This window comes from Triturus cristatus, chromosome 8 (assembly GCF_964204655.1).
Source record: "Triturus cristatus chromosome 8, aTriCri1.1, whole genome shotgun sequence".
NCBI lineage: Eukaryota > Metazoa > Chordata > Amphibia > Caudata > Salamandridae > Triturus > Triturus cristatus.
In genome coordinates this window covers 813,812,032-813,829,915 of record NC_140591.1, presented here as the reverse complement: position 1 = coordinate 813,829,915, position 17,884 = coordinate 813,812,032, and the positions used below count along the sequence as shown (strand labels likewise).

General features: G+C 42.5%; 1 protein-coding gene across 1 annotated transcript in view; it reads left to right on the top strand.

Moving 5' to 3' along the window:
• NALCN (sodium leak channel, non-selective) overlaps window positions 1-17,884 on the top strand; it is a 2,843,734-nt gene that overhangs the window by 2,553,932 nt on the left and 271,918 nt on the right. Inside the window, exons 23-25 of the mRNA XM_085622267.1 lie at window positions 9,032-9,123; window positions 9,266-9,388; window positions 14,381-14,437. Of these exons, the coding sequence (XP_085478393.1) occupies window positions 9,032-9,123; window positions 9,266-9,388; window positions 14,381-14,437 (272 nt within the window). The remainder of the gene's footprint in view (window positions 1-9,031; window positions 9,124-9,265; window positions 9,389-14,380; window positions 14,438-17,884) is intronic.

Genomic DNA, 17,884 nt, shown 5'->3' with positions numbered 1-17,884 from the left:
GTACAAAAGGCCGGTAAATTAATTGCCACGACAGTAGCACTTGAAAACATGTCTCAGGCCCAGTGGCGTAACAAAACATGAGGGGGCCGCCCTGCAAGATATGCTGAAGGGGCCCCTCACACTCACATCAGTAGGGGCTGAGGGGCCCCTCCAGTATGGGTAAGCCAGGAGGACCCCCGCACCGCGGGGCTGTGGGGCCTTTTTACGCCCCTGCTCAGGCCTTCAACTACAGCCTGTAGTGCAGATTTAAAATTGCCATTTCGACCTGACAAAATAAACCTTTTCCAAGGCCTAAACCTTCCTTTTTAATACTTATAAGTCACCCCAAAGGTAGGCCTGAAAAGCTTTTAAGATTTACATGTCCTAACGATGCAAAACTCTTACATTTGTTTTTCACTGTTGTAAGGCCTACCTCTCCCATAGACTAACACTGGGTTGCTTTATTACATTTAATAAGTTCTAATTTTAGATTGGGAGCAGGTAGAAGAATACTTCTTGTCTCAATTGCATTGAAATATTAAATCCACTTGAATGGCAAAGTCGAATTTTAAGCTATGTCGCTTTTAGAAATATGCAAAAAGAGCAATTGATTGATGGAATGTTGAACAATGTCAAACGCTCACGCCCAGTACAGACATCTGGACCTAAATCCATCGTCAAGCTTGCAGTGTCATACCAGAGATATGTAAGTGAGGTCATGAGCACATACAATTGTTCAGCATTCTGTCTATAATCTGTTCTTTTTGGTTTTGTCGCCCTAACTGGAAAGGGCATGCACAGGCGTGGGACCCGTGCTCCCTGTGCCACTGCATTCAAGCTAGCCTGGCTGATGAGGGGTGATACACCGAAACTGGTTCCAGAATGCTTTGTTCCGGTCCAGGGAGGATCTGGCCTGGCAGTTCGGGCTGGACTGTTCCCATGAGGAGGAGAGTCAGGACTGATTTACATATGGCTGAGTCCAAACTGGGGTGGCGTGGTGAGCATAAAAACACCAAATCAGATTACTTCATAATCTAATGAAGATTCAGAAGGACTACCCTGCTGCCCTGCGTTACGAAGGACTGCCTTGCTGCCCTGTTATCTGAGGAAGGAAGACTGGACTTGTTCCCTTGAACCCATGACCTCCAGAGTGAGTCCAAGGGCTAACCTCCTGTGTGAGCTGTAGGGACACCACACACTTCCAGTGGCCTCCCTGCAACAGTCCAGCTATCCATAACTAATTGGATCTGCCTGTGCCCTTCTGCTGGCCTCTGTCTGGAGTGAGACCTGATCCCCAAGATGTGCCCCTCAGGTCCCAGACCCTCGGTTGGCATCAGAGTGTACACCTCCTGAAGAAAAGATAAAATTCTGAAGTTTGGGCTCTTTGCGACCACGAACGGGTCAGTTTGCGCCAACACTGTGCCTCCCATGACGACCTCCAATGCGAAGTTCCAGTGAGACCAGCTCTTCATGCCAACAGTGACCATCCACGACGACGGGCAATGCAAAACCAGCACTTTGCACCAACACCAACTGTCCTCAGGGTTCCACCAATGTGAAGCTCCAGCAATGAATGGATCTTCTCGCTACAGCAACAACAATCTGAGACACTTAACCCACTCTTCATGCCAAATCTTCCTCCTCGCAGCCTCCTCCAACACAAACAGAACTCTTCAGGCCAGGACTACATAAGATAACTTTTCAACTGGACTAACTTGGTCATTGTACCTGGTTCGCGCTTTATCATTTGTCCTGAACTTGTGAGCTTCCCCCAGCCTAGCATGACCAGATAATCCAGAGTGTCACTATTTCCACAGAGAATTTAGGAAATCAATATTTCTGATTGTACTGATTGACTCTGGTTCGTTTTGGTGTCATTTTATTTATTAAATTTTACTCTATTTTTCTACATAGGTTTGGGATTTTACTTGTGTTTGCTCTTTATTAATGTTTGTGTACTGTATAAATACTTTAGATATAGCCTCTAAGTAAAGCATGAATCCATTTTTGCCAAGCTTCCAGAGAGTTAAAGGTTACATTTGCAACTTTTGTGGTACACTCTGACAAGGATTGTGCTTATAACTAATAATTAATAACCCAATTGCTCACAGTATGCATTTTCCAAAATGGATTGCCCATTGTTCTCAGTAGAACTAGAAATGCACCTCTAACTCCAAAACAATATGTGATTCTTAAACTACACACTGACGGCTATAGGTGCCTTTTACACACAACAACAGAAGAAATAGCTGCATCATAGGAAGTGAAATTCCAGGGCCATTTTCACTTTCTTTACACAAGAAGACTTGAATAAAATGCACTACATTTTAGCAATACCTCATTGCTAGAAAATGGGGCATAAGCCAGCCAAAGGAACACAGAGGTTTGAAAATTGAAATTGCACCAACAGTATTAAAATGTTTGTCTACATATAGTGCCAGGTTGGGCCAAGATTCTGTTCAGCAGTTTTGGGGCACAAGTAATTCCTGACTCTCTACAAAACAACTTTTTTGCATTTGCTCGAAAGTCCTATCTGGACTGAGTTTTCCTACAAGAGCTGGGAACCCGGGATATCTGATTGAATCCTGGGCACTCTTTGCTTGTTGCTGGTGCCTTGTCATCCTTATGTTGTGTCTAAGTGCTACAAAGCCTTATGTGCTGGTAGCTTTAAAGTCCAAGAGAAAAAAGGAAGCAGAAAGACAGAAAGAATAACCCTTCCTAAGCCTGCCTTCCCTATGCCCATGCCTATCCTATGACAAAAGATTGAGATGTATTAGGACACTTTGTCCACGTTATGTGCTGTGATTTGGTCATAAGTCCAGTACTCTACATATTTATGAAGCATTGGGTGGGGTTAACCTACACTGTCGAACAAGTGGGCATATTTACATCCGGATTGGGCCACCGGAACATCAGTTATTTTAACAATCTGTTGGCGCAATGTCCTGCACCATATTTACAAAGTGGCATCAAGCCACTTTTTGTGGCTTAACGCCTCTTTATAAATATGGTACCCTTTCATGCAGGTATCTGCATGAAAGGGGCGTGCAATAGGTGTTTTGCTGTGGGCGTTCCACTGCAACACTCATTGCTTTTTTATGCTGCCCCAGATTTACAAGGAGGTGTAAATCTGAAGCAGCGCCAAAAACTAACGCCATGCAATAGCAGGGGTTAGAATGGTGCAACGAGGAGAAATATTTTTATTTCTGCTCGTTTTTGCTTTTTCTATGTGTGCTGCATTCTGCAGCACACATAAAAAGAGCGAAATTGCATTAATGATTGTTGATGTGCATGAAAGTGTCCCTTCCTGCACATAAACAATCATTAAATAATGGTGATTTGCTACTTCTATATGTACTGCAGAATGCAGGGTGTCTGCGTTGGCACTAGGCAGCTCATTTTAGCACCAGCACTTGGGGCGTGCCGCATTGTTGTAAATACGGAGTATCCCTGCATTTTGAAAATGGCAGACAGTGGCGCTGCAAAATGTGTCACAGCTCCACGCTACGTCATTTCCTTGTAAATATTCCCCAAGGTTTGCAGGAGCAGCAGTCCACTAAATCACACGGGCTTAATTCCAACTTCACTGAGATTGTTATTCTGCAGCTTCAGCAAAACACTTGGTAATAAACTAACATGATGCACTGGTGTTGGATGTACATGGTTCCCTTAGGACACCAGGCCTTTTTTCTAACCCTAAGGAGGAAAATGTTTGAGAATTTATAGAAAATGCATGCTCATTTTAGCTTTCTAGAACATAGACCGCAACTTATGTGACAAAACAAAGCCACTCAATTCTTTTTTTTATAAAGGAAATGCTTTCGGTTTTACAGCTTTGATTCCATAAAGATGGTGTTCAGGTGTGCCACACTTTTGTCATAAATACAGAATGCCAGCATTCTAGTCGTTCATTAGAAGACTGTGGTGAATTTGCAGCCAAACAATAGGGATTTAACTTACAGCTTGCTTCTTGTGTTGAAAGTGCATGTTTCACTTAGCATTCCAAACTTTATTTTCAGACATTCATGAAAAATATATTTGAGAATTTATAGGTAATGTGTTCTCATTGTACCTTTCTAAAGCACTAACCATAATTTCTGTGACTGAAAGAGTCCCCCTCAGTTTGTTCATTTATTGAAGTATCCTCTGTGGGAAATAATCTTAGTTTTGCAGCTTTGATTCCATCAAGGTGATGTTCAGGTATGCCACACATTTGTCATAAAACAGAATATTAATACTCTTGTTGTTCATTAGCATACATACCAATAGACCAGTTTCACGCAAGAGACTCCTGATTTTTTAAGCATAAAGTGGCTATATTTTTACTGTTTCCCGTCGGAAATTACCTCTGCTTCAAGTCAAGTAAATGAAAAAAATATATTCTGCTGATTATTTTTTTTTAAATCTCCCACTTTCTTCTACTAAAATGTTGGCATGTGTGCATTAGAACACTGAGGTGAACCTACAAATGAACACTGGAGAATCAACTGACAGGCTGCTGTCAAGAGTAAAGGTTTTACTCAGAGTATCAGACTTTGTTCTCACATGGTTAACAATGATAGTGTGAACTTATATGAAATGTGCTCTCATGAGCGTTTATAAAATCTGTGCGAAAATCATGAGGGAAAACTGCTTTCTCACAAACATGGCTTATCAAATCCCAGCAGAATAATTTCTCACAGGGTAAAATCATCTTACAACACCTAGGGCACTCCACAGTTCCTAAAATTAGTATAGTAACACCAACAGATGATTTAAAATGTGACTAAAATCACTTTTGATATGTGTTCCTTGTTGTGACCTTCAAAAACAGGTTTTCAGCTAGGCAAGCTCACGTTGGGGTGGTACGACGGGGGTATAGCCCTGCCAGACATTCGTAAGTATTATTGGGCAGCGCAACTGGCTGCGATTAACCAATGTCAGTATGGCCGTGGTGATGACCCGGCCTATGGAATGGACAGGTGGTTGTTGCCGGGTGGTGACTTCACAAGGGCCCTTTATTCTAGACCTAACAAATACCAGCTCACGGGCCCCACTAGACACGCAGTCCAGATTTGGCATGTGGCAACCAAAGCTCTGGGATGGGCCGACAAACTCACATTGGCCACCCCCCTTTGGGATACGGAACGGCTGGGTACTCTGGGGCGAACTAAGGGGTTTGATAAATGGGACCTCATCGGTATTTCGCACATTAGAGACCTGTGGGGGCGGGATGGAGTGGTGACGTTCGCTGCTTTGCAGCAAACATACGAACTGGCTATGTCAGAACACTTCCGTTACACACAGATTCGCCATGCTCTACAGGCCAACATCCAACCAGGCACAAAACTACCTGAGGCGTCCCCGCTGGAGGACAGGTTGCTTGATGGCCATCTCCCAGATAGATGTGTCTCCCTCACATACAAAAAACTCATTCACCACGCCCCTGATCCCCTCATGACACTCAAGGAAAAATGGATACGAGATGGTCTAGAAATAGACGATGAGGAATGGCAAGAGGCACTTTCCTCGCCCAAAGAAGTGGCTATATCAGCGAAATTAAAACTAGTACAGCTAAAAATCTTACATAGAGTATACCCCACTGGGACCCAACTGATTCACATGGGGAGCGACGTGTACGGCCTATGCAAAAGAAAATGTGGAATGCGGGGCGACTTCCTACACATACTCTGGGAGTGCCCACTGGTTCAAGTCTATTGGCGAAATATCCTGAGAACCATGAGTACGGTGTGGGGAGTACCTCTGCTGCCGGAAGCCAAAAGATGCATTCTGAACATCTGGGAGCCCACAGACTTAAACTTGACAGGGAGGTTATGGGCCACACTTGGGCAGATGGTGGCCAAGCGCAACATAGCACAGCTCTGGGGGGCGGCGGCTTCGCCTACGCTAAAGAAATGGAAGGAAGATATGGACTAGTGCATGATTCGTGAGAAAACTGTATATGTTGCACGGGGGTGTCCCAAAAAATGGTTGGCCATTTGGTCTAAATGGAATGTGTACCGGGGGGGATTGTGTGAGCCGCCGATGGTCTCAGCCCCAGAAGAACAATGTACGTTCTAACATGATAAGGCATGTATTATGACTTAACCACTAAGATGTGCAATAGGTACAGGTACATGTTAACTGGATGCAAATGGAGTCTATGTAATACAGAAATATATGCTGTGACCACAGTTTCTTTACGTTCAATAAACAGAGTTATAAAAAAAAAAAAACAGGTTTTCACTACAGTGCATTTCAATGGTGACCATGTTCCCGAGTTCTGTAATGGCTGCGAGAACATGTCGTGGCCAGCCAATCACCGCACGTATTCCTGCAGGTCACCTTGGTCCCTTATATGTTTTTAATTTCATTTTCGGGGCTCATGGATCACGTCCATGAGTCCTGTAATGGCTGCTGCAGCATATTGTTCATGTTGTGGCCAGCCAGTCTGGATTGACCATTCCCTTTTAAATTGGCCAATAATATCTAGGTTCCAATGAGCCAGATATCATTGACTTTTTCTGGTGTTATTTTCCACCCAAGCACTTTTTAAATTCTAATTTAAAATCATTTATTTTTGCATTGTTTATTTAGAAGCGCTGCATGTAGGAGCAGGGCCAGCAAGTCCCCAGCAACAAAGCTGGCCCCCACAGCAGTGAACCAGCCCCCACCCTGATAGCTCACCTGAAACCTCGGTAGCCAGGCTTGTCCTCGATAGAAGAAGGCTCAACAAGCTACCCTCCTGGATATACCAGCACCTATGGAAGCAGGTGGTGTGGTTCAGTGGCTATAGCTTCATTAACCCTACTTGGCTTCAGCTGACTCCCTTGATGCAATTCACCAGGGAGCACTTGTAGAAAAGTCAGAGTGCAATGTGTATCATTGAAGAGAGGAGATAGATGAAGGACAAAGATGGGCATCACAGATGCACATGCATCCACAGTTGCCATCTTTGAACAAGAATTTAAGAACCAGAATAAGATGCATTTAAAGCCTGAGGCCACAAATGTACACACATACATGGTGACCCATCATTGAAAGTAATTTTTATTTTTTCTAAAATCGTCTACAGATGCTGTCATGGATGTAAGCACATCCATGAAGGCCATCTTTCAAAGCATTCCATTTTATTTTTACAGATCCCGTTTTGAGATGGCCACCATAGCTGCGCTGTCATCCATTGTGGCCATCTTTTAATAGTATTTGTAAAAACAGAAAAGGCTGAGAGATACCAGCTGTACATGACTGTGCATGCACACATGTGGGCCACCACCTAAATATAGTCAAGAAAACATTTTTAGATGACCACCCACCGATAGCGCAGCTGGCCGACAATAATTAGCAATAGGGCTGGGCGAAAAGTAGAGGGGGCTCTGGGTTAAGAAGACACTGGGAGAGGGTGGAAGAAGGGAGAGGGACAATAAGATACAGAGAGTTGGGAAGGAGAGTAAGGGGGACCTCTCTCAGGGAAGTTCTGACATCAGCAGTGGAAGGACATACCAACCAATCAAAACACTGTAAACATGAAATGCCCCTGGGCTGAACAAACTCAAGGATAGGGAGGAAACTCATTAAACCAGGAGCAGGGAAGTGAGATATGCAACCAAATTATACAGTCTTGAGCAAGGGGCTGACCCAAAGTCCTTTCCATGTATTTGCAATGCATTGGAATCAATAAGTATGGGCAGAAGACAACTAAAGTTGCTTGTAGTCAAAACATTAAAATATTTTAACTGCCAAGAACGGCACATAGAGAAATCTAATTTCAATGGTATCTTGATCTGGCGCAACACACCTGTGTTATTGTCGGGCAGTGTTATCATAAAGCTTGGTAAAGCAACCACCTGATGGCACTATTAGCAGGAAGCACCAGAATACTTTGGACTTGTATGTATGGCCCTTTTTTAGGAGGGATTTATTCTGCCTGTGGAGCTGAATATCCCCGCATTCGGCTTGCGTGCCATTAGTGGATTCCAGTGAGCTATCACTCATGGGCCAAATGTATAAAGTAGCATTTAATGCTTCCAATAAAAGCCCATTGTTGCCTCTTCAGCGGTATGAAAAGCTGCATTAATTTTGGTGCTTCCCTGTACTGGTGCCTTCGGGTGGCTGCCTTACCATGAATTATGATAACGCTTCCCCTGATAACGGCTCTCAGATTGCGTTAATAGCTGTGGAAAATCTGCCTCATGAGTGCTTTATCTAATTCAAAAGAATGATCTAATTAAAAAAATAGATGTTCCCACTGGAATACCACAATAGTTGATATTGCACAGGTCTATTCATACATCTGTTTCATATCTAAATCTGCACCCACTTTAAGTAAGTGTAAGTAGAGCAATTAGGAAAATAACACAATCATATTTTCAGAGGGCGCAATGAAAGGGATTGCTTCATATGGAAAAATATGTACCCCATGAAGATAAAAGCGTAGAAAATTCATGCGTATCTGTATCTTCACTCTAACTGCATGTCTGCAGATATTCTTCTCCATAGACATTCCACATTCATAAGGAGGGTGCACATGTGAGTTCTGTGAATCCCAAAGAAGATGAATAACAAGCAAATCATAGATATACTTGTCTGTTGGTCTTTGGCATCTGCCGTAAATCATCACATAATTAGAAGACAGCACTAGGGATTTTCAGTAGAAGTTTCAATTTCTTTATTCTTTTCTTGGGAACTATGTATAAAACGTTAATTCTTAATAAATTAGAGCTCATGATTAAATCAGAATCCCAGTAAGTTATTATCTCAATTGAGTATTCCTTCCCACATACCATCCTGGGGGTTTCTTTTTCTTTTTCTAGGCAGTGGGATATCATCTTAATGTCTTAGTAAAAGTGGTCACATTTCTCAGGAAGGACATCATAGTGCAATGTTTCAAAGGCACAGAATCCCAGGATAAGCCCTCTCGATGTGAACATTGAATTATCAAAAGAACTCTTGGATGAACTTTAACTTGCTTAAAATGTTTGCATTGTAAGTGTGATTGTATATAAAATATGATAATATAATGGAAATGAATACCAATACCTTTCACGTTCGGAGTGTATTGTTTGATTTACAGCATACCAGTACAGTGAGATATCGAAATGCACAGAGAGAAGATAGTGAAATAAAAATGATCCAGGAAAAAAAAGAACAAGCGGAAATGAAAAGGTAGGAGAACCACAACATTATACACTCTATGAAATTTTCTCTGCCTTTCTAGCTTGTAGTTGGGTATATTCCTCTATCTCTGTATCTTCCAAGGTTGCATTTGTCAATAACACGTTAACTCAGACAATCATTTATCTTTAAGGAAAGTGCAAGAGGAGGAACTGCGAGAGAATCATCCATACTTTGACAAGCCTCTATTCATAGTTGGCCGTGAACATAGATTCCGAAACTTTTGCCGGGTGGTTGTCCGAGCTCGCTTTAATGCGTGAGTACATCAGAGTTCAGTAATTACCTCTGTGACATTCTGCTCTGTATGCTTTATGTGTTGAAAGTCTTGTCAAGCCAAGAATGGACTGCAAAAGGTCAAACATTTTGGAAATGCAGGTATCCAATGTTCATAAATTGGCCAAGTAGACAAAGAAAAATGTATCTGTAAAGGTTACCAGTTATGATAGAACGCCATTGTGTACTCTTATTTTTCTATGCAAAATTAAATATCTAACAGAGAGATATTATGCAAGTTAAGTCTGAACCAGATAAGCACTGAATGGTCTATGCTATTCCCATGGAGAACAAAACTCGACCTTTCTACATGTCAGAATTAACATGAGGAGAAAGCTTCCTTTGTACAAGGACTTAGCCAAGGAGTTTCCCAACCACTGCCACTGATTGTAAATCACCCCTGACTGCACACATGCATTCAGACATTGTTACTTGCACAGATCATGATAACTTTTTCCTAATCAAAATGTGAAAAGAATCATCTATCTAATGAGAATTAGCCATCCCTGTATAGTTTCCTATGCAAAAATAAGACATGTATTCTGACTTTCTATAGGATACTTTTCTAAATAACATATGGCTTACCTTGTGGTTGCTCTCACATCCTAACTTCTTTTTGTGGTCCTGGTATTTCTTGCTGCTATCCAGAAGACTCCTCTAAAAAAATTATTTATTGATCATACCACAGAACTTTCCTACAGATCGCATAAAGATTTTTAGTATATTTTTAAGAATCTTGTTAAATTCTAACGTGAATTGCATTTGGCATCAGCACGGAAACAAGTCTTTAACCTCTTCAATGCCTATGACGAGCTGGTCTCGTCATGGGCCGCGGTTGCGCTGTGCCCATGACGAGACCAGCTCGTCATAAACCCCGCCCGCTAATACAACGGCCGGCACAGGGCGGGGAAAGGGGCGGGCACTGAAGGGGTTAAAACTACATATTCAACAATACCATTTAAATAGACGAGAGAGGACATATCACAAACTGATATTCCCTTCCCAGGACATTTACAGAATTCTTCACAGTGCCAGACTGTAAACCAAAAGCAGCACAAAAAAAATAATATCAGTCTATGTTGCACCAAGCTAGCATAATGAGCAAGTCTGAAACCTCTGACAATATGTTTGGGTGGTGGTGGAGGTTATGTTACTCCATTCAAATTTGGAAAAAGAATCAAATGCTTAATTTTTACTTCAGGGTCTGTCACCTAACCACCAGCATGATTAATCTGCAGCAGCAAATTCAGGTAGTAGGACATTTCTAATAGTCTCTGGTCCCTTGTTGGCACTGATCATTTGCTCTAAAAGGTAATGCCAAGCATATGACTGTTGATGTGGCAACAAATGATGGATGGAATGTTCAATTAATCAAACATTCACTCCCATTCTAGAAATCTGGGTTAATTCCATTGTTCTTTTGCTCACTATGCCACCCCAGTTTGGACTCAGCGGTATGCAACTCAGTCTTGGCCCTGCTCCTCATGGGAATAGTCCAGCCCGAACTGCCAAGCCAGGTCTTCCCTGGAGTGGAAATAATCATCCTGGGACTAGTTTCTAGGTAACACCCCCTCATCAACCAGGCTAGCTTGAATCCAGTAGCAAAGTGAGCAAGGGATCCATGTCTGGGCATACCCTGCCAACTTAGGATGAACAAAGCAAACACAAGGAGATGATGGACGGAGTGCTGAAACTTTTCATACACTCACCCCCAGTCACAGATCTAGGTTGAATACATCATCGTTCTTTAGTTCACTTCACCACCCCAGTTCATACCAAGCCATATGCAAATCCGTCTTGACCCTGTTCCTCGTGGGAGCAGTCCAGCCCGAACTGCCAGGTCTTCCTTGAACTGGAAACAAGCATCCTGGGACTGGTTTCAGGGTAACACCCCTCATCAGCCAGGCTAGCTTGAATTCAGTTGCACAGTGACCAAGGAACCCACGTCTGGGCAAACCCATCCCGCTTAGGGCAAAAAGTGGTGCAGCAACAAATGATGGATGGAATGCTGAATGAATCAAACATTCTCGCCCAGTCAAGAGATCTGGGTTAAGCATATGACTATGGCATGATGTACTTAGTCAGAAGGGTTCAGATGCTAGCCCACCGACCTTCACTTTAAAGCAGCCTCACATTACTAAGAGCAATTTAGCCTGGATTATCCTTAGATAGCTTGATTAAGAGCAGGGCTGTCATATTTTCATTTAGAAGAACAATGTAAATTGATGCTCTGTAAAAATGAAGACTGGAACATTTTTCTTTCCAAAATGATTTGATCATTATTAGTGGCAAATGTAGTTTTTCAAAAAGCGTCATTGTTTGTGATTAAAAGCAATATTTTTGCTTCTGTATCAAACTGTCCTTGATGACTGGGTCAAGGGTGGGATATGGTATTGCAACAACAGGGAGAACATAGATAACAAAGGGGCGAGGAGGGGGCTTTTGTGGATGAAGCTCAATGACAAAGAAAGGAGGGTGACTGGGGTTTGAAAAGGATGGGGAAATGGAAAGGGAAGAGTAACTAATAGCCCTCTCGACCCACATTCCCCAAATAAAGATGGATGAAATTTATTTAAAACATTGATGTCTGATAACTATCTATATTTTCTTATAAAAACTATTCAATCCACGTATTTGGGTGGCTTTACTGAGAAAATACAAATAATGGAATTAATATCTAACCCACTTCGGTACATTATACAAAAGTACTTGTTGAATCTTCGTGGCGTTATGTCTATCTCATAGTCAGAAGAAACTGGGAAAAAAGCAGTTAAATTGTTTCCGCAAGTGTCTTCCACTTCCACATAATTCTAACACAAATTTAGCAGACATTTACTGAGCACAAATCAACATATACGTCTCATGTATGGTTTAATAACGTTTCAACAACGTTGTTTGTTTGTGCGACGTGCATTCCTTTTGAATGAAGTACAATTGTTTGTTCATTACAATTCAGTCATGAGTGTTTATCCATAACTTTATGATAATTCATTAGTTTTGTAAAATGAGTTATGATGACCGCTGTCCTCTTTCTTTCTCAACTGCACAAAGTCATTAAAGGTGAATCCATATCAACTTCCCCTGGGACAAAATTTTCAAACTACAGTTGTAATCCTTATACTAACAAAAGAAATGGACTTTTTCACAATTTAGACTTCTAGTACAAGAACAAACATAAGCATACAAAATAAGGCGTGGGGGCAGTAGTTAGTTTGAAAAAAGAAAAGTGCCAGGGCTCTCATCAGGAGGCAGCTTGCACCAGCCCATTTCTCCTGTTAGCCTGCCGAAACCAGAACCAACTACTAACCATGAAAGTGGGGAGAGGATGTGGAGTAATTGCCAGAGCTGTGAATTTCGGAGCTGATGAGCAAAGTTCAAGTCTCGGCGTCGGCTCAACATCCTGTGATTCTGGGCAAATCACTTAATCTCCCTGTGCCTACCATAAATGAATGTGTCCTTAACTGGTGCGCATGGAAAGCTCCGGTGTTGATGATTAAGTGCCAGTGCTGAGCACCGGAAACCACTGGCTCAAATTAAGCACTGTGTGGGATGGTGCTTATCAAATGGGTGCAGTAGCTGTACCAGCGCCCCACTACGAGGGCCCGTATTGACTCAACAGTGTTGCATTGTTTTTCCCTTCATCAGGGTTACCAGGCAAGGTTGTTCATAATCTCTATTGCAATTAACACTGGTGAGGGAGCCACTAGCGTGTAAATTGTGCTTGGGATTGTGCAGGTGGGGAATAACAATTGGGGAGACCACACATGTGGTCTCTCTGTACGTGGACGACGCATTGGCATAATTGAGACAGCAGGTGTACTAGGTACTAGGTACCCATGATGTTAACATCCCTGGTGGAATTCAGAGAGATCTCAGGGCTTCATGTAAAGTTCATCAAGTCTAAACTGTTCCTATTGCGCACTTTAGGCGTGATTACCCAACATCCTCTCCCGACGCTTGGGTTCCCATGGGTGGCTACCAGCATGAGATATGTTGGGATAAAAATAGTGAGAGGTGGGGATGTTTGAGCCTCTGAACATTGGTAGGGTTCTGGAGGGTCTTAAACTTTTGGTGAAATTTTGGAACACTCTCTGTTTACCTTTAATGGGTAAGGAGGCACTCTTGAAAATTATTAGGCATAACCCATGGTGGAAAATTTGGCATAGATTAAACCATCCTGTGCTCACGTTGGACTACCCTGCTGTACAAGAAAAGGTGTTCCTTTCTCAGAGAAAATTCCTTTTAATGACCATGTTTTTTTTTTTTTTAAACAAATTTAATTGGAGTTTACAAAAGGTTCCAGAAATGAACAATGCATCATAGTTACTATCATTCAGGAGAGTAATTAGCTGGACCATGATACACACATTGCAATGACAATATAATATATAAGGGTACTGGTCCTCACTGTTCACATTAACCCTCCCTCCTTCTTCAGCAAACCAAAGAGCAGGAGTTATTTGCGCTATTTCCTGGACTGCTACAGTTATCTTTAATCTCTGAATCAAACTCCCTCCCCTCAACTAACCCCCCTCCCCGCCCTCCCCCCAGGCGTGTCACTTATGTACAAGCTACTCTTTTGTGCTTCATGTTTTGTTTCACCATTGTCTAGAGGAGCATTTTAGGAACCCTCGGTCAATGAAAGTGGCGATGCGTTGGGGTTGCTATGAGACTCCCTCGGGCTAAAGGCTAGGAGTGGTTACATATTGCTTTACCCAGCTCTACCGGAGGTTCTTCCCTAGTGTCCTCATCTTCAGCATCGTCTAAGTTAATGAGCATGATGAGAAAATAACAATTACCTGTTTGCATATTTGAGTACATTGACCTCAACTCAAAATGGGGAATGTGGGGCGAGCGCTACACCGCGGAGATTGTTAGCAGGTCTTTATATCTCTAGGCGGTTAGTAGTGTGTCGGAGTCAAGGCAATGTTCTTACTAAATGTTTCTAATGTTTCTTTTTCTTTTTCCTTCTTAGCTCTAAAACAGACCCAGTAACCGGAGCCGTGAAAAATACCAAATACCATCAGCTCTAGTAAGTGCTGGACGAGCATTGGAAGGTCGGAAACGTTCTCAGATTAGCTCCTGTAAAAAAAAGTAGTGTCACTGAAGTAAGATAAAAATAATGAAGTGAACTTGCTCAGGGCTCAAAGCCTCTGTGCTCTTTCAGCTTTAAGAAAGTCTCAGAGGGTTTCTTAGGTCAGTCAGTACTAGAACTGATGAGGGAAAAATGGCGCGCATTGTACAAATGGCACTCTGACGTTTCTGCAGCCGGGCCTGAACTTTGGTATTCAATAATTGAGCGCAGGGGACCAGATTGATCAAACTCTGCTGAAGCATAACGCAGAAAGACAACTTGTTGTGCTGCGTCAAATGGACAAGATATGCCGCGTTCCTGCACTCTCCTGGCGCACTCAGTGAGGTCTAGCACAGCGCATAATTCATACTTTGTAATTTGCGTAATGTGTGCTGCAGAGTGCAGCACGTTTAGAAAGAGTCCAAAACGAGGAGAAATAAATATATTTCTCCTAGTTGCACCTCTATGGGTAAGGCGTAGAATTTTCAGGCATTCATAGGGTTATTAGTCAGGTAAAACTGGGAATGTGCCAAATTCCATGGGTGGATACTTGGGAACACCCATGCTATGCCTTCTCAGGGCAGAGTAACGCAAGGTTGCGACATGCGCTGCCTTGCAGTCGCCGCCTTGTATTACTTCAGATTTACCAAGCAATGGTGTTGTTCTGTTGCTTGAAAAATCTAACTTTAAAATGTTGCTGCCCATGCGATGCCATGAGTGAAGCAAGGGCAAAGCAATCCAGTGGTGTAGTAGGAGGGGGGGCGGGGCTGCAGTCCGCCTTGGGCGGCACGAGTTTTGGGGTGGCAGCCTCCCCCCGCTCTTACCTGCCAACGCGGGGTGGCAATCGCTCTTCAATCAGCCGCCGAGGGGCGGCAAATGTAAAAAATCCAGCCAGCACCTCTACGCTCTTTGATGCGACCGCAGCGGGTGGAAAACACGGAGACCACCACGGACGTCCAAAGTGCTAGCTACGGCACTGAAGTACTCCAATAATAAATCTGGCACATGATTTCGTACAGGAAGGGTAACCTTCCAGTACTCAATACTATGCCTAGACAAACTTTTAAAACGTTTTACTAATTGAATGTGTGCTCTACAGTGCAGCACAAATGTATTGTGTGTAACGTTATGTGTAATTATAATTTGCATTACTTAGAGCCTGCCTACAAGAGGCGTTATTTCTTGGTGCGAAGCCTTGTCTAACAATTTTAGTAGATCAGTGGCGGCTTCTCTGTTAAGGCGGAGGAGCGTTGCCTCACTGCTTTAAAGCAGTGCAAAGTAAAAATGAAATGATAATAACGGCCATCCATAATTATCATTTTATTTTTACTATTGCAGTTGCACGGCAGAGCATCCCCAGTGATAAGGCGGGGTGAGCAGCCCCCCATGACGTCAAGGCTGAAGGACGAGTGGTGGCTGCACCTAAAGTGCGCATGAGGGTTTGGCCAGCGCACTGTGTATGTTCTCCATAGGATGTATTATACAGCTTTAGTGGAAAACATTCCCAGCCGCCAAGCCCCTGTCTGAGTTCCGAACAACGGCGCTCAGACCTATCACAATGCTGCTTAAGGGAGTGTTGTGATTGGTCAGGGGATTCTGTGAGGCTGGTTGCTTTCTGCTGGAGAAAACATGGTGGCTGTAACGGTGACCACGACCTCCAGGAAAGTTTCCTTTTCTCTTTTCTTATTTCTTATTTGGAATTCCCTCCCCCCTCTGCTTCCCAAACCCCTCCCTGCCCCATGCCCGTTCAGTGACATCCTCTACTGGCGTAGATAAAGATTTATGTTTAAAAGCATGGGTGGTAGCGTGGAAACCCCATGGGTGGGGCATAACCTTGATGCAAAGTAGCGCAAAGCAGGGCATAGCACTGTTTGTTGCATCTGAGCTCAAAACAATTCTATACCAACAAAAGCAATTCACCTCATGTTAAGTTTAAGCATGCAACCACTGTGCCCCATCACAGTGACACATACTTCGTATTCGCACTAGGAAACACTCTGCTCCTTCACAAGCTACAGATGGTCATGATTGTCATATCAGAGAGCATAATACTAAGTACTGTAGACTCAGCATAGTGAGATTTAGACAAGTGTCAGCCTACTTGAACGTATTTCTGCTCTGCATCATTAGCAAGATGAGCTTCATATCTGAATAACGCCCTCTGTAGCTATGCAATTAGACAAGAGTTAGATAATTTACAACAGGGAAACTACAACTTAAAAACTTGAACACAGGCTACTCAGCTGCAGGACACGTTTATATTTCAGTGAAGAATATAGATAAACCCAAGTATCAGAAGTAATATATAATTGGTTTGTGATGTACATATTTGCCTTCCTTCTAGAGTATGAACCTGTAGAGCTACAATTTAAGATTGAAGGAATATGACATGCAAGAATGTAATGAAAAGCACCCACCTACAAATAGAAAGATAATTCCATTCTCCGGCATTCTGTTTTGCCAATCTGGACACAGTTGCTTCCCTTGTCAATAAATTACTGTAGTGCAGAAAAACTGAAGAGAGTCTGTAACTGTGAAAAAGCAACAAGAGGCAGTAAGACATAAGGGCAACTTTGGAGAGATCCTATCTAGGCCAAAGCATTATTTTGGCCCTTTAAAGCATCTTCACCAAAAGGCCTATGACTGAATTACCGTAAGCAAATAAATTGTGGATGAGAGGTAGAGTGCAGCAATTTAGTGACTAGAGGTAACAAGCATTGGCAAAGCCAAGAGGTCTCAGCTCTAAAAAGGCTAAGCTACTGGCTTTGCCAATGCTTTTTTGTCAAGCGCATTCATATGCATATGTCAAGATGCATGCACGGAGGCATGGCGGGCAATCTTGCTGCCGGTGTTCTGTTAGAGAAATCCCATTTCACGATGGCCTTCAATGCGCACACATGCATCTTTGTGAGTGTTCAGGGATGGATCAGGACACATGCATTAAGACTTGTGTATGCTCATGCATCCTGATGCATGATTGCCATTTCTAATTTACTTTTGTAACATGATAAATCGCTATGAAAGTGATGTTGTTAAGAATATAAAAATGAAAAAAACAATGTGTGTACAAAGCTGTTGAGTTACCCAGCATAACTTTGCACCTTCTAGGCCTATGTTAAATATATATATATATGTTTACTGATAAAACCAAAGGTTACAGAGTCGTTATAGTTATGCTGACTTTTTATGCCTACAAAACCATCGAAATTCAGCAGTTATATTTATACTTATAGTAATACTTATGTTAAGAAACTATGACTCATTGCCTTAAGTTACTTAATGGCACGAGTTATAGTTTCTTCAGATAAGTATGACTATAAGTATAACTATAACTGATGAATTTCTATGGTTTTGTATGGGTAAAAAGTTAGCGTAACTATAACGACCCTATAACATTTGGTTTTA